The sequence below is a fragment of the Pituophis catenifer genome, unplaced genomic scaffold, assembly GCF_029215685.1.
Source record: "Pituophis catenifer annectens isolate HBS135680 unplaced genomic scaffold, rPitCat1.0.hap2 SCAF_2, whole genome shotgun sequence".
Taxonomy (NCBI): Eukaryota; Metazoa; Chordata; class Lepidosauria; order Squamata; family Colubridae; genus Pituophis; species Pituophis catenifer.
This window is the reverse complement of record NW_027256882.1, coordinates 294,458,511-294,475,065: the sequence shown is the minus strand read 5'-3', so window position 1 is coordinate 294,475,065 and position 16,555 is coordinate 294,458,511. Positions and strand designations below refer to the sequence as shown.

Here is a 16,555-nt window from a genome sequence, read left to right as displayed (position 1 = left end):
CACTGGACATTTTAAAGAAGAGGCCGGACAGCCATTTGTCTCCTGCTCAAGCAGGGGGTTGGACTAGAAGACCTCCAAGGTCCCTTCCAACTCTGTTACTCTGTTAATTAATCAGTGGAACAGCTTGCCTTCAGAAGTTGTGGTGCTCCATCACTGGTGGTTTTTAAGAAGAGATCGGACAGCCAACCTCTTAAGCAAGGGGTTCGACTAGAAGACCTCCAAGGTCCCTTCCAACTCTGTTGTTCGGTTACTAATTTTCAGATTGGAGAGCAGAGAGATGCATTAAGGCCTTAAGATGAGAATAAGGAGACCCTCTCTGATCCATCTTGACCCCCAAAACTTCCTGGATGACTCTGGCCCAATTCCTTTCTGTCTCTCTCTCTCTCTCTCTCTCTCTCAGCCAGCCTACCTCACAAGGTTGTCATTGTTTTGTTTTGTTTTTGGAAAAAAAAAACCTTTTTTAAGGTTTATTTATTTATTTATTTATTTATTAGATTTCTATACCGCCCTACTCCCGAAGGACTCAGGGCGGTGCACAGCCAAACAATAAAAACACATACAATACAAAATTTAAAAAATAGAATAAAATCAAATTAAATAATTTTGGCCCCGACAAATTTAAAACCCCACACTTTTAAAACCAATTTAAAATTGAATATATAAATACTAAAAGATATTTAAAATTTTAAAAATCTTTTATAAAAGAGGGGGAAAATTAGGCCAGGCTGGCCTGGTGAAATAGTAAGGTTTTTAAGGCGCGGCGGAAGGTGCGCAGATCCGGGATCCTCCGTATCTCCGGGGACAGCTCGTTCCAGAGAGTAGGTGCCCCCACAGAGAAGGCTCTCCCCCTGGGGGCCGCGAGTCGACATTGTTTGGCTGACGGCACCCTGAGGAGCCCCTCTCTATGGGAGCGTACTGGTCGGTGGGAGGCTATTGGTGGTAGTAGGCGGTCCCGTAAATAACCAGGTCCTGAGCCATGGAGCGCTTTAAAGGTGGTAACCAGAACCTTGAAGCGCACCCGGAAGACCACCGGGAGCCAGTGCAGCTCGCGCAGGAGAGGTGTTACATGGGAACGCCATGACGCTCCCATTACCACCCGCGCGGCCGCACTCTGCGCCAGTTGGAGCCTCCGGGTGCTCCTCAAGGGGAGCCCCATGTAGAGAGCGTTGCAATAGTCCAGGCGGGAGGTGACAAGGGCATGAGTGACTGTGCGTAACGAGTCCCAATCCAGAAAGGGACGCAACTGGCGAATCAGGCGAACCTGATGAAAAATCCTCCCGGTCACAGCTGTCAAGTGCTCTTCTAAAGACAGCCGTGAATCCAGGAGGACGTCCAAGTTGCGAGCCCTCTCCGTGGGGGCCAGCGATTCACCCCCAATAGTCAGTGATGGCGTCAACTGACTATATCGGGACGTCGGAAACCACAGCCACTCAGTCTTGGATGGATTGAGCCTGAGCCTGTTCCTCTCCATCCAGATCCGTACGGCCTCCAGGCACCGGGACATCACTTCAAGGGCATTGTTGGGGTGATCCGGGGTGGAGATGTACAGCTGGGTGTCGTACTGATGGTACTCCACCCCGAAACCACGGATGATCTCACCCAGCGGCTTCACATAAATGTTGAACAGGAGAGGCGAGGAGAGGTTGTCATTATTGAGGGGAAATGGGAGGAGGGAGCATTGCCTTCAGCTCCTAAATAGGTTGGATTTAAATCTAACAAATAAAGCAAATAAATGCTAAGGCATCACTTTGTTTTGTGCTTAAAAAAGGGGATGGGAAATGTGAGTTCCGTTATGCAGGCAGTCCTCGACTTACAATCGAGTTCCAAATTTGTGTTGCTAAGTGAGACAGTTAGGTGAGTCTTGCCCCATTTTGCAACCTTTCTTGCCGCCGTTGTTAAGTGAATCAGCGCAAGTGTGAAATTGCTAAGATGGTTGTTAAAGTGAATCTGGCTTCCCCATTGCTTGTCAGAAGGTCAGAAAAGGGGATTGCGTGACCGCAGGACACTGCAACCGTCTGAAGTTTGATTGTGTGACCCTGGGAAGGCTGTCGTGGTCGTGTGAAAAACAACCATCAGTCTTTTTTCAGAGCCGTTGTAACTCCAGACGAACGGTTGTAAAGCCGAGGACCATCTGCAGAAGGACAGAAGGCTCCTGTTTTGTTTAAGGTGGCAACAGCGCTTAAGACTTATATACCGCTTTACAGTGCTTTACAGCAGGGGTGAAATGTAAAATGTGTTACTACCGGTTCTGTGGGCGTGGTTTGGTGGGGGGGGTAATGTGACGGGTGGGCGTGGCCAACTTTTTTTTTTTTAAACTTTTCAAAGCATTTTTTATAACGCTTTGAAAAGCCTCTCTGCCGATCAGGCAACTCAGCTGGGATCGTCAGAGACTTTTCAAAGCATTTTTTTTTACCACCTCTTCGACCAAGAGGTTGCAGAAAAAAATGCTTTGAAAAGCCTCTGACGATCCCAGCTGAGCCGCGCGATCATCAGAGGCTTTTTTTTTAATTTTTAAAAGCATTTTTTCATCGGAAGAGGTTGTAGAAAAAATGCTTTTAAAAGTAAAAAAAAAAAGCCTCTGATGATTGCGTGGCTCAGTTGGGCATGGTGGGGGGGGGGCAGGGATTTTTGCTACCGGTTCTCCGAACCACCCGCCGCCATTGCTACCGGATCGGGTGATCCGGTCCGAACCGGGAGCATTTCACCCCTGCTTTACAGCCCTCTCCACAGAGTCATCCTCTTGCTCACAACGATCTGAGTCTTCGCTTTACCATGCTTGGAAGGCTGGAAGGCGGAGTCAACCTTGAGCCGGTCAGGATTGAACTCCTGACAGTTGGCAGAATGCAATACTGCATTCTAAGCACTGCACCACCACAACTCAAAGATAGCTAGGTAGCTAAGTAGTAGGTAGGTAAGTAAATATGGATGGATGGATGGATGGATGGATGATAGATAGGCAGAACTTAGCAATAGAATTTAGATTTATATACAGCTTCACAGTGCTTTACAGCCCTCTCTAAGCAGTTTACAGAGTCAGCCTCCTGCCCCCAACAATCTGGGTCCTCGTTTTACCCACCTCAGAAGGAGGAAAGGCTGAGTCAACCTTGAGGCAATCAGGATCGAACTCCAGACTGTGGGCAGAATTAGTCTGCAATACTGCATTCTAACCACTGTGCCACCAGGACTCTTCCTTCAAACTGCTGGCAGTGGGCAGAGTTTGCCTGCAGTACTGCATTCTAACCACTGTGCCGCCATCAGTCAGACATAGATGAGAGAGAGAGAGAGAGAGAGAGAGAGGGAGGGAGGGAGAGATATGAATGGATGGATAGATGGATGATAGACAGAACTTAGCAATCACACTTATATACCTCTTCACAATGCTTTTACAGCCCTCTCTAAGCAGTTTACAGAGTTAGCCTCTTGCCCCCAACAATCTGGGTCCTTCTTTTACTGACCACAGAAGGATGCAAGGCTGAGTCAACTTTAAGCCAGTCAGGATCGAACTGCTGGCAGTAGGCAGAGTTTGCCTGCAGTACTGCATTCTAACCACTGTGCCGCCATCACTCAGACATAGATGGGAGAGAGAGAGAGAGAGAGAGGGAGGGAGGGAGGGAGGGAGGGAGGGAGAGATATGAATGGATGGATAGATGGATGATAGACAGAACTTAGCAATAGCACTTATATACCGCTTCATAGTGCTTTTACAGCCCTCTCTAAGCGATTTACAGAGTCAGCCTCTTGCCCCCAACAATCTGGGTCCTCATTTTACCCACCTCGGAAGGATGGAAGTCTGAGTCAACCCTGAGCTCCATCAAGATCGAACTCCAGACTGTGGGCAGAGTCATCCTGCAATGCTGCATTCTAATCACTGTGCCACCGTGCCCCTCCCTCCTCTCCCTCTCTCTCTCCCTCCCTCCCCCTTCCCTTTCTTTCTCCTGCTCCCCGCTCTTGCTCGAAGCCAAACCCCTCCACCCTCCAGCAACTCCAGCAGCAGCTGAGCAAACTCTGGCTCTGTTTTCAACCGAGGTCTTCGCTGGATACATATTTCAGAGGCTGGACTCTCTCGGCTGCGTCTCTAAGTCCCACGCCCAAATGACTTCAAATGTCACTTGTGTAAGCTCCTTCCGTGCCTTTTTCCATGCCGGCCAGCAATTGAAATCTGGCTGGAATAGATGGTATGACTGGATAAGTCAAAAAAAAAGAAAAAAAAAGAGAGAGAGAGAGCAAATGTAAAAGCTCGTGTGAAAATAAAATTAACAAACAGTCACCGTCAACAAGATGCCCTTCATGGCATGGGCCCGGGGTACTTGCAGGACCACCTCCTACCGGCCTCCCACCGCCCAGTGCGCTCACATAGGGCTGCCCTCCTCCGGGTGCCGTCGGCCAGGCAGTGTCGGCTGGCGACCCCCAGGATGAGGGCGTTCTCTGTGGCCGCACCGACCCTCTGGAATGGGTTACCCACCGGGCTCCGGACGGCCCCTGACCTCCGCACTTTTTTTTTTTTTTTTAATTTGATTTATATGCCGCCCTTCTCCGGAGACTCAGGGTGGCTTACAGTGCGCTAAGCAATAGCCTTCATCCTTTTGTATATTTTATACAAAGTCATCTTATTGCCCCCACAAACTGGGTCCTCATTTAACCTACCTTAGAAAGGATGGAAGGCTGAGTCAACCTTGAGCCTGGTGAGAATTGAACTTGCAATAATTGCAGACAGCAGATGTTAATAACTGTTAATAACAGTGCTTTAGTCTGCCACGCCACCAGGCTCTTTCCGTGCCGAGCTGAAGACATGGCTTTTTCAGCAAATTCCCTGATCTGTTGCGAGACTTTTTAATCGTTCGGGGATTTTTTAAATTGATTAATTTTAGTATTGCATTGTTGTATTGTTTTTATCTTGTGAGCCGCCCCGAGTCCTACGGGAGAAGGGCGGCATATAAATTTTGAATAAATAAATAAATAAATAAATAAATAAATAAATAAATAAATAAATAAACAAGATAAATGATATAATAAGTCACTTTCTATATACATATATATAGATATGAAGATGACAGGGTTGTGAGCCTGTCGAAACGTTGCTAGAAAGAAAAACTTTAAAGGTTTTTCTTAAAAGTTTTCTTAAAAGAGCCTGTAGTACAGTGGACTAAAGCACTGTGATTAACATCTGCTGCCTGCAATTACTGCTAGTTCGAATCTCTCCAAGGCTCAAGGTTGACTCAGCCTTCCATCCTTTCAAAGGTAGGTGAAATGAGGACCCAGTTTGTGGGGGCAATAAGCTGACTTTGTAAAAATATACAAAAGAATGGAGGCTATTGCTTAGCGCATTGTAAGCCGCCCTGAGTCTCCGGAGAAGGGCGGCATATAAATCAAATTAAAAAAAAAAAAAAAAAAGGTACTGGTAGGATTTTAGCTAAGATTTTAAAGGACCTTGCAGAGTGCTCTGTAAGGATTTTTGGAAGATTTTAAGCTAGGATTTTAACCAGAATTTTAAACATTTTAACTAACTTATTTAACATGATGCGGGAAAACACCCGAGATTTTAATTTTTTGCATATTCACACCCGCGAAAACTTAAGAAGACATATATATATAGTTATAGATATTTAGCCTGTTCGTTTGGTTTTGTATTGTTTTTTTACTGTTTTATTGTTTTGTATATAAATGTATTTTGCATGATTTTACCTTTTTATGTTTAATAAAGTTTGTTTTAAAAAAAAATAAAAAGAAAAAAGAAATCTGGCTGCAGCGGAAAGCATGGGGTGACAGAGCTAAGAAAAGCTAGAGGTGTGACTATCCAGAGATGATGGGCCTAGGACAGTGATGGCTAACCTTTTTTGCTGTCGTGTGCCAAAAGCATGGGGGGGTGTCACACACATGCGTGCCCACACCCATAATTCAATGTGCCCTGCCCCCCCCGCACATGCACACATGATCCCCCCTTGTGCTCCCCCTGCTTTTGGCATGCAATGGCATGGTGGGCACAGCAGGCCCATTTTTCGCCCTCCCCAGGCACCAGAGGCTTTCTCGGAGCCTGGGGAGGGTAAAAACAGCCTTCCCCACCCACCATAGGCCCTCCGGAAGTTGGAAACGGCCCATTTCCCGACTTCTGATGGGCCCGGAAGGCCTGAAAAATCAGCTGGCCAGTGCGTGCATATGCGCTGGAGCTGAGCTAGGGCAATGCTCGCATGCTCACAGATATGGCTCCGCGTGCCACAGTTTCGCCATCACGGACCTAGGAGCTGTGTTGCCCCTTCCAGGAAATGCAATCTTGATTTCCTCCAGGGAGGCACCCTTGGCCAAAGGTCTGCACAAGGAGGAGGAGGAGGAGGAGGAGGTTATCCATTCAGTCGTGTCTGACTCTTGGCGATTGTAAAAGTCGTAAAATGGGGCAAAAGTAGCTTAACAAATGTCTTGCTTAGCAACCTAAGCTTTGGGCTCCATTGTGGTCGTATGTCGAGAACCACCTGTAAAGACTCTTAAGAGAGAGAGAGCTTTGCAAGATGTCGTTTTGGAACCAAGCATATCAGCAGGCCTAATACAGGTAGTCCTTGACTTGCAACCACAACGGAGCCCCAGATTTCCGTTACTAAATGAGGCAGCTGTTAAGCGAGTTGTGACCCATCTTACGACCTTTTTGCCATGGTTGTTAAGTGAATCCTGTGGTTGTGAAGTGAATCTGGCTCCTCCCATTGTGTTCTGATCTGAGTCACGCTGGCGAGGCGATTGTTAGTTCAAGTCAGTTTATTACTCACTTACATGGTGTGCAACAACTCACCAATGGGTCTGGTTAAGCTCCGGCCCACTTTCCCTCAGTAATTTCCTTAAGAAACTAATTAAGGAGAGAAGCAGCTTAGAACTAAGGAGAAGTTATGAATGCTCCAAGACTGGAAGTTTTTAAGAAGAGATTGGATAACCATTTGTCTGAAGTGGTACAGGGTTTTCTGCCTGGGCAGGGGGTTGGACTAGAAGACCTCCAAGGTCCCTTCCAACTCTGTTATTCTATTCTATTCTATTCTATTCTATTCTATTCTATTCTATTCTATTCCATTCCATTCCATTCCATTCCATAATTCTATTCCATTCCATTCCATTCCATTCCATTCCATTCCATTCCATTCCATTCCATTCCATTCTATTCTATTCTATTCTATTCTATTCTATTCTATTCTATTCTATTCCATTCCATATTTCTATTCTATTCTATTCTATTCTATTCTATTCTATTCTATTCTATTCTATTCTATTCTATTCTATTCTATTCTTTATTCTTACTCCTATATATTAAATATAGGTAGGAGAGCAAGCTTTCGTCCTATCTGTTAAGAAAGCTTTTGCATCCATTTGTGGAGTTTAATAGAGCCATGCTGAAAAATCCTATTGAAAGTGAATTTAGCTGCACCTGAGTCCCTTTAGCAACCCCCCCCCTCCTTCCTTCCTGCGCTGAGATACCCATTAGCATAACAAGCTTCTGCCTCCCCACCACCACCACCACCACCACCACCGTAAATTCCTTTAACAGCCCCTCCGGTTTGTATCATCAGGGCTCATAATCCCAGCACCAACTGCTGTGTTTCTGCACCACTGCAAGGGCCGACTCGGCCTGAATGCTAAGCACTCGTCGCTTACCTGGTGATCCCAGATGTTGGATCAATTAAGGGTCTGCAGCACTTCCTCAGGCTGCTTTTGAGTTGCTCTGCCCCTTAATTAAGGATTAAGACAGCAGTGGCAAGCAAGCTTGGATGAAGAATGAGCTAGAAGCTTTCCTGCAAGTTTTTTTTTGTTTTGGCTCCTTCTGTCCAAACTCTAGGACTTATCTCCCTTTATCTTGACTGAGTGATAATCTATGACTGGGTTTAACAATGAAGCTCAGAGACCACCCACAGTCCTCCTCCTCCTCCTCCTCCCTGCAAGCCCCACTACCTTGTAGCACTGATGATGTTACCTAGTTGGGTCATGAAATGTCTGTAAAAAAACAACCAAGCTCAGAGAGCACCGATCCCACAGTCCTCCTCCTCCTCCTCCTCCTCCTCCTCCTCCTCCTCCTCCTCCTCCTCCTCCTCCTCGTAACAGGAATGGAAGCAGGGCCTTCTGTCATACTGACTTTCAAGAAATTTCGAAGAAACTTTGGAAAAAGTCCAGAGAAGAGCAACTAGAATGATTAGGGGCCTGGAGACTAAAACATATACGCCACTCAGGAGCCTGAGTGGCGTAGGAGGCTAATGCCTCCTACTAAGGCAGCATTTAACATCCAGCTGCCTGCAATTACTGCGAGTTCAATTCTTACCAGGCTCAAGGTTGACTCAGCCTTCCATCCTTTCTAAGGTGGGTAAAATGAGGACCCAGTTTGTGGGGGCAATAAGCTGACTTTGTATGAATATACAAAAGTATGAAGTCTATTGCTTAACGCATTGTAAGCCGCCCTGAGTCTCCGGAGAAGGGCGGCATAGAAATCAAATTAAAAAAAAAGAAAGAAAGAAATAAAAATAGAATAATAGAGTTGGAAGGGGCCTTGGAGGTCTTCTAGTCCAACCCCCTGCTAAGGCAGGAAACCCTACACCACTTCAGACAAATGGTTATCCAACATCTTCTTAAAAACTTCCAGTGTTGGAGCATTCACAACTTCTGCAGGCAAGTTGTTCCACTTATTAATTGTTCTCACTGTCAGGAAATTTCTCCTTAGTTCTAGGTTGCTTCTCTCCTTGATTTGTTCCCCCCACCCCACCCCATTGCTTCTTGTTCTACCCTCTGGTGCTTTGGAGAATAGCTTGACTCCCTCAAAACAGCTGCAGGAACTGGGTTTGGCCAGTCTAGAGAAAAGAAGGACTAGGGGGGACATGATAGCAGTCTTCCAGGATTTGAGGGGCTGCCACAAAGAGGAGGGGGGTCAACCTGTTCTTCAAAGCAGGCAGGAGAAGAAGCAACAGATGGAAACTCATCAAGGAGAGAAGCCACCTGGAATTAAGGAGAAACTTCCTAACAGTGAGGACAATTAAACAGCGGAAAGATTTGTAGGTGCTTCACCAGGGGAGGTTTTCTGAATAGTTTTTATCCCAGAGCTATAATGGCACTCAATGCAATGAACAATGAACTAAAGGGCCACCATCGGTGAGCTGTTGGACAACATTACTTGGTCTGTTGTGTGGATGTTTGGGTGGTTTAGGGGTGGGGAATTGTGGGGTGTGTGTTTGGGGATTGTTATGTGTATTGGACCTGGTCTTTGGGTGTTAAGTGAATTTCGTTGTATGGGTATACTGTGTATACACGTACAATGACAATAAAGTTATTTATTTATTTGATAAGAAAAGGTTGGGCAGCCACCTGTCTGAAATGGTATAGGGTCTCCTGCTTGGGCGGGGGGGTTGGACTAGATGACCTCCAAGGTCCCTTCCAACTCTGTGAATCTAATCTGGAAGACCTCCGAAGTCCCTTCCCGCTCCATTCTGATTGATTGAAATTATTAACGGTGTCTCCTCAATGGGGACGTGTAGTGTTTTACACAGATAATGACCTGAGCCTCTTCTCCCTCCTCTCTCCTGCGTCTTGAGCCCTCTCTTACCTGCTGCCTTATTATTTTTCACCAGACTTACATCTTTGACTTAAGTGTCAACAAATACGAACCTATTTGCCACCAGCCTGTGGTAGCCAAGAAACGGAACAAAATCACCCACGTCCAGTTCAACGCCATTTACCCCATCATCATCGTCGGGGATGACCGTGGCCACGTCACCTGCCTGAAACTCTCTCCCAACCTCCGTAAGATGCCCAAGGTAAGTGACTTTGTAAAGGGGGGGGTCACACCTGCTCAAGTACTCTCCATCTGGGGAAGTTTCCTGATGGCCCTCGTTGAGGTTGGCCATTGGTGGGAGGTGGAAAATGGCGCACAGTGCACTTTTGATGCTTGTCTGCACGGCTGCTTATTGTGGTACTCAGCTGCTTTGAAACTCAAATTTGGTACTCAAGGCATGTTCACGAGAACATTTTGCCCTGATACTCGTCGTTTGTTTGGTACTCGACACGCAAGCTAGAACTTGTCAGTGTTGGTGGTTGTCTTGTGACTCGTTACACTTTCCAGCCGAAACACAGAGTGATGCGTTAGTCATGTGATAGCTCTTGGCCTGTGCACATCTTTTTGCGTTCTTAGCTTCTCTGGTCATTTTGTGTATTCTTGCACTCTTTTTTCCTCATTAGTACAAGTAAAGTGATGCTTTTATTTTATTTAATCTAAGTATTTATTAAAGATGATTAGGAGACTGGAGTCTAAAACGTACGAAGAATGGTTGCAGAAATTGGGTACATCTGGTTTAATGAAGAGAAGGACGAGGAGTGACATGATGGTCCTCTTCTAATATCTGAAGGGCTGCCACAAAGAAGAGAGGTCAACCTATTCTCCAAAGCATCTGAAGGCAGGACAGGACAGGAATAATGAATGGAAACTAATCAAGTGGAGATCCAACCTAAAATTAAGGAGAAATTTCCTGACAGTGAGAACAATTAACCAGTGGAACAACTTGCCTCCAGAAGTTGTGAATGCTCCAACCCTGGAAGTTTTAAAGAAGAGATTGGACAACCATTTGTCTAAAATGGTATAAGGGTTTCCTGCTTGAGCAGAAGGTTGGACTAGAAGACCTCCAAGGTCCCTTCCAACTCTCTTATTCTGTTATAGCTCACGTAAAGTAATGATGTAGAACTGTATCTTTTTACATATTTCCTTAAAAATATGCATTGTCTTTGGTTTGGGAACACGCTAAATTTATTTTCATTAGTCCTTATGCGAAGAATTTGTTTGGTACTCGTCATTTTGGGTACTCATCACTCCTCCCGGAACCAATTAAGAATAAGTATCAAGATACTACCGTATTTGCATTTTGAGCTTGTTAGAAGAATTTGAGGTCCCGGTCTGAGCCGGAGTTGTGGAAGAATGAATCAGAATGAAATCTGGACACACTGTTTGAACAGGCAAAAGTTTATTCGAGAACATAAAGACCACCCTGGAAGATAGCTACAATTTGAGATGATGATAATAATAATAATAATAATAATAATAATAATAACAACAACAACAACAACAACAACAACAACAACAACAACAACAACAACAATAATAATAATAATAATAATTTTATTTCTATACCGCCCTTCTCCCGAAGGACTCAGGGCGGTATACAGCCTATTTAAAAACACAAGACAAACATCAATTTAAAATTTAAAATTATTAAATAAATTTGGCTCCATTTAAAACCCCAGAAATTTAAAGTACCCCAATTTAAAATTATCATGTCGATAGCCCGGCCTGGCGGAACAACAGGGTCTTCAGTGCACAGCGAAATACCCGGAGGTCGGGGATCTTACGTATTTCCGGGGGCAGTTCATTCCACAGGGCTGGGGCTCCCACAGAGAAGGCCCTCCCCCTGGGTGTCGCCAGCCGACATAACTTGGCCAATGGCACCCGGAGGAGACCCTCTCTGTGGGAGCGAACTGGCTGGTGGGAGGCTATTGGTGGCAGAAGTCGGTCTCGAAGTCGGTCTCGAAGGTACCCGGGTCCTATGCCATGGAGCGCTTTAAAGGTGGTAACCAGCACCTTGAATCGCACCCGGAAGACCACTGGGAGCCAGTGCAGCTCGCGCAGGAGGGGTGTCACGTGGGCACAACGAGTTGCGCCCATAACCACCCGCGCGGCCACATTCTGGACCAGTTGGAGCCTCTGAGTGCTCTTCAAGGGGAGCCCCATGTAGAGAGCATTACAATAGTCCAGCCGGGAGGTGACAAGGGCGTGAGTGTGCGCAGGGCGTCCCGATCCAGAAAGGGCTGCAACTGGCGAATCAGGCGAACCTGATGAAAGGCCCCCCTGGCCACGGCCGTCATATGCTCTTCTAAAGACAGCCGTGCGTCCAGGAGGACACCCAGATTGTGAGCCCTCTCTGTGGGGGGCAAAGATTCAGAGGCTGTTAGTATTTATAAGTTTCAGTGGTCCTTTTGTGAGGTGTGGGTACATGTGTGAACGTGCCCTCTGTAACTTTTAATTTCGGGAACATGCAGCTTTGGTGCAAATGTTCTAATCTTATTTTGCTAAAGGTGTAGATCTTTTCCCTTTGATGCACGTCAATGTGCTCATTTCGGTTGCCACCTCTCTGTAGTTCTGTATTTTCCCTCTCTGCTTTTATGTGTGCAGGTTAATTAGTTAATTAATTACAAGAGGAGGAAATGGATCAGTGATCTTTGCAACACAATTTTCTACTTTGGTTATTGTGGGTCATGTTGATGATCAAAACGAGGGTCAGAGACAGCACAGGAGTAATTTTGAATTAAAGTTCTTTCTTCAATTATTAAAATGCATTCCACAATCTTATTAAATTGAAGTTGGTGATCTTATTTTGGCCCACCAACATGAGTTAGTTAGTTAGTTAGTTTATTATATTTGTATACCGCCCTTCTCCCGAGGGACTCAGGGCGGTGAACAGCCATGGTAAAAACAATGTACAGCAAAAATTGTTGTACAACAATGTACAACAAAAATGAGGACTTTAAACACAAGGAAACTGGCCATGAAAGGTAAGGTTCTACATTTAGGCAAGAAAAACCAAATGCCCAGGTACAGGTATAGGACAGGGTCTCCTGCCTAAGCAAAGGGTTGGACTAGAAGACCTCTAAGGTCCCTTTTCCAACTCCACTCTTCTAATTCCAATTCTAAAAATTCTGGTTTCACCATTAGATGTCAGCAGAGATATCTTGGCCACTCTCTCTCCTGCCATCTAGTGGTTGTCTATATTTTTACTCTGAATACAGTACTGTATACCTCGTTTTGCTTTTTTGAGGTTCTGAAATTGCAAATTAAAAGAAAATCAATAATTGAACTTTCATATAGGAAACATAAATTGCTCAAAAAAAATATCACCAGTATGGTGCTATTTTGGACATGCAGCAAATAGGGGGCCAAAGACGGAAGAAAACTTTGCAATTGCAATGTGGTTTTAAATAGAAAAGAGAACATAACTAGATAAAATAGGATTATTGGTAATCCTTGACCGTTCAAAGTTACAATGACACTGAAAAAAGTGACTTATGACATACATACAACTGTTCCAGTATCCCATGGTCGTGTGATCAAAATTCAGTTGCTTGGCAACTGGCATGTACTTATGACGGTTGAAGTGTCCCGAGGTCACGCGATCACCTTTTGCGACCTTCTCACCAGCCAAGTCAATGGGGAAGCCAGATTCACTTAACAACCGGGTTACCAACTTAACAACTGCAGTGATCCCCTTAAGAGCTTCTGTATTGGAGACAAATTCCTTGTGTCTCCAATCACACTTGGCCAAATAGCAATAGCAGTAGCACTTAGACTTATATACCTCTTCACAGTGCTTTTACAGCCCTCTCTAAGCGGTTTACAGAGTCAGCCTCCTGCCCCCAACAATCTGGGTCCTCATTTTACCGACCTCGGAAGGAGGGAAGGCTGAATCAACCTTGAGGCAGTCAGGATCGAACTCCAGACTGTGGGCAGAATTAGCCTTCAATACTGCATTCTAATCACTGTGCCACCAGGACCCACCCTTCCTTCCTTCCTTCCTTCCTTCCTTCCTTCCTTCCTTCCTTCCTTCCTTCCTTCCTTCCTTCCCTCCCTCCCTCCCTCCCTCCCCCCCTCCCTTTTCTCCCTTCTTATCTTAGCACTTAGCAATAGCACTTAGACTCACATACCGCTTCACAGTGCTTTTACAGCCCTCTCTAAGCGGTATAAAATATTCAATTCAATTCAATGCAACAACCGTGGCGAGAAAGGTCGTAAAAATGGGGCAAAACTCACGTAACAACCATCTCACTTAGCCACGGAAATGTTGGGCCCTACTCTGGTCGTAAATCGAGGACTATCTGCACCGGCATGCAAAACAAACAGCAAGCAGGATTTATATCCTTGGACTATTATTGATCTTCTCTTTGTCCCCTTCCAGAGACTGAAAAGCAGTTTGCAATAAATAATGCATTTTAACATACGGGAGGTCTTGAGCTGGTAAACAACTAGTTGGAAACGTTTCCTGTGCCAGCTTAGCGTGATTCTCGGAATGCGATCATGTTCTGCACTCCTGGAGCTGCACGGCGCTCAGGGTTTCAGTGATGCTGCAAAACCACATTGGAAGGCCCTAAAGGAAGGTTGTTATGCCAAGGATGTCGATGTGCGGCTGTGCTTTTTTTCTGAGTCATCCAGACAACAATTTCCAATTTCTCTCCACGCTGGCCTGATAAAATGCCCCAAATAATGACATTCTATGAAAGGATGGTGGATTTGGGGCAGAAGGGCAGGAACCCTTGTTTAATACAAGAGGAACAGATTAACAGAGTTGGAAGGGACCTTGTAGGTCATCTAGTCCAACCCCCCACCCAAGCAGGAGACCCTGCCTACACTATTTCTGATAGGTTCTGGAACCTGGACAATGGCAGTCCAATGTCTTCTTGAAAGCAGCGGTGAAATCCAGCAGGTTCTGACAGGTTCTGGAGAACCGGTAGCGGATTTATTTATTTTTTTAATACATTCAAGTCTTTTTTTATTTTTCAAACAAAAAAACAACATAAAAGCATCATCCTTTCAAACAATTACAGACAGTGTTTCGGTCGGTTAAAATCTTTTCGTGCTCACAAACTCTTCAAGTTATCAATATATGACGCATGTTTCTTTTCCACTAAGGAAAAAACAATTTTTTCACACATTTTATCTTAATTTCATTTCATATATCATATTTCAGCTCCATGTTTTATTATATATCCATTGATAAAATAAATCCCATATCAAATAATATTGTTTATCTTCCTGTTCTCTTATTTCAAATTTACTCATTTCAGCACAATCCAACATTTTCTTAATAATTTCTTCATCATTAGGTAACTTCTCTCCTTTCCAATTTTTGGCAAATACAATTCTAGCTGCTGTTAAAACATTCACAATTAAATATTGCAATTCTTTATTAAATGTCTCTGGTAAGATCTCTAATAAAAATGTCTCTGGTTTAAAGTCAATATGGTTTAAAGTCACTGCCCAAGCAGGAGATCCTGCCTACACTATTTCTGACAAACGGCAGTCCAATCTCTTCTTGAAAGCAGGGGTGAAGTCCAGCAGGTTCTGACAGGTTCTGGAGAACCGGTAGCGGAAATTTTGAGCAGTTCGGAGAACCGGCAAATACCACCTCTGGTTGGTGCCAGAGTGGGGTGGGAATGGAGATTTTGCAATATCCTTCCCCCAGGAGTAGGGAGGGAATGGGGATTTTGCAGTATCCTTCTCCTGGAGTGAGGTGGGAATGGAGATCTTGCAGTATCCTTCTCCTGCCACGCCCACCAAGCCACGCCCACTAGAAACAGTAGTAAAAAAAAATTGGATTTCACCACTGCTTGAAAGCCTCCGGTGATGAAGCTCCCACAACTTCCGAAGGCAAGCTTGGAAGTGGGGCTGGTCAGAATAACAGAATTGGGAGGGACCTTGGAGGTCTTCTAGTCCAATCTCTATATAATAAACCCTACTTCAAACCCTATACCATTCTGGACAAATGGTGTCCAGTCTCTTCTTGAAAACCTCCAGTGTTGGAGCACCCATAACTTCCGGTGGCAAGCTGTTCCGCTGGTTAATTGTTCTCACCGTTAGGAAGCGTCTCCTAACTTGGATCTCTCTCTGATAAAGTTTCCATCCATTGTTTCTTGTCCTGCCTTCTGGTGCTTTGGAGAATAGGTTGACCTCCTCTTCTCTGGGGCAGTCCCAGTATTTGAGGGGCTGCCACAAAGCAGAGGGGGTCAACCTTTGTTTTATTTTATTTTTTAATTTGATTTATATGCTGCCCTTCTCCGGAGACTCAGGGCGGCTTACAGTGCGTTAAGCAATAGCCTTCATACTTTTGTATATTTTTATACAAAGTCAGCTTATTGCCCCCACAATCTGGGTCCTCATTTCACCTACCTTAGAAAGGATGGAAGGCTGAGTCAACCTTGAGCCTGGCGAGATTCGAACCTGCAGAAATTGCAGGCAGCTGTGTTAATAATAGGGTGCTTTAAACCACTGTACTACCAAGTCTCTTATTTTCCAAACCACCTGAAGGCAGGACAAGAAACAATGGATGGAAACGCATCAAGGAGAGAAGCAACCTAAGAAGTAAGGAGAAATTTCCTGACAATTAGAACATATGTATATATATATTTGCTTTAATTTATATGCCGCCCTTCTCCAGAGACTCAGGGCAGTTTACAATGCGTTAAGCAATAGCCTTCATACTTTTGTATATTTATCCAGAATCAGTTTATTGCCCCCACAATCTGGGTCCTCATTTCACCTACCTTAGAAAGGATGGAAGGCTGAGTCAACCTTGAGCCTGGGGAGATTCGAACTTGCCGTAATTGCAAGCAGCAGATGTTAATAACAGTACTTTAGTCCACTGTACTACAGGCTCTTATTAACCAATGGAATAACGTGCCTCCAGAAGTTGTGGGTTTCACTGGAGGTTTTCAAGAAGGGACTGGACAGGCGCTGGTCTGAAATGGTATAGTGTTTCCTGCTTGAACAGGAGGTTGGACTAGATAGAAG

At 44.9% G+C, this 16,555-nt stretch overlaps 1 protein-coding gene across 1 annotated transcript in view; it reads left to right on the top strand.

Annotated features, from left to right (window-relative positions):
* Positions 1-16,555, top strand: part of DNAI1 (dynein axonemal intermediate chain 1) — a 132,496-nt gene that overhangs the window by 90,516 nt on the left and 25,425 nt on the right. The window contains exon 14 of the mRNA XM_070936022.1: positions 9,582-9,767. Coding sequence (XP_070792123.1) covers positions 9,582-9,767 — 186 coding nt within the window. The remainder of the gene's footprint in view (positions 1-9,581; positions 9,768-16,555) is intronic.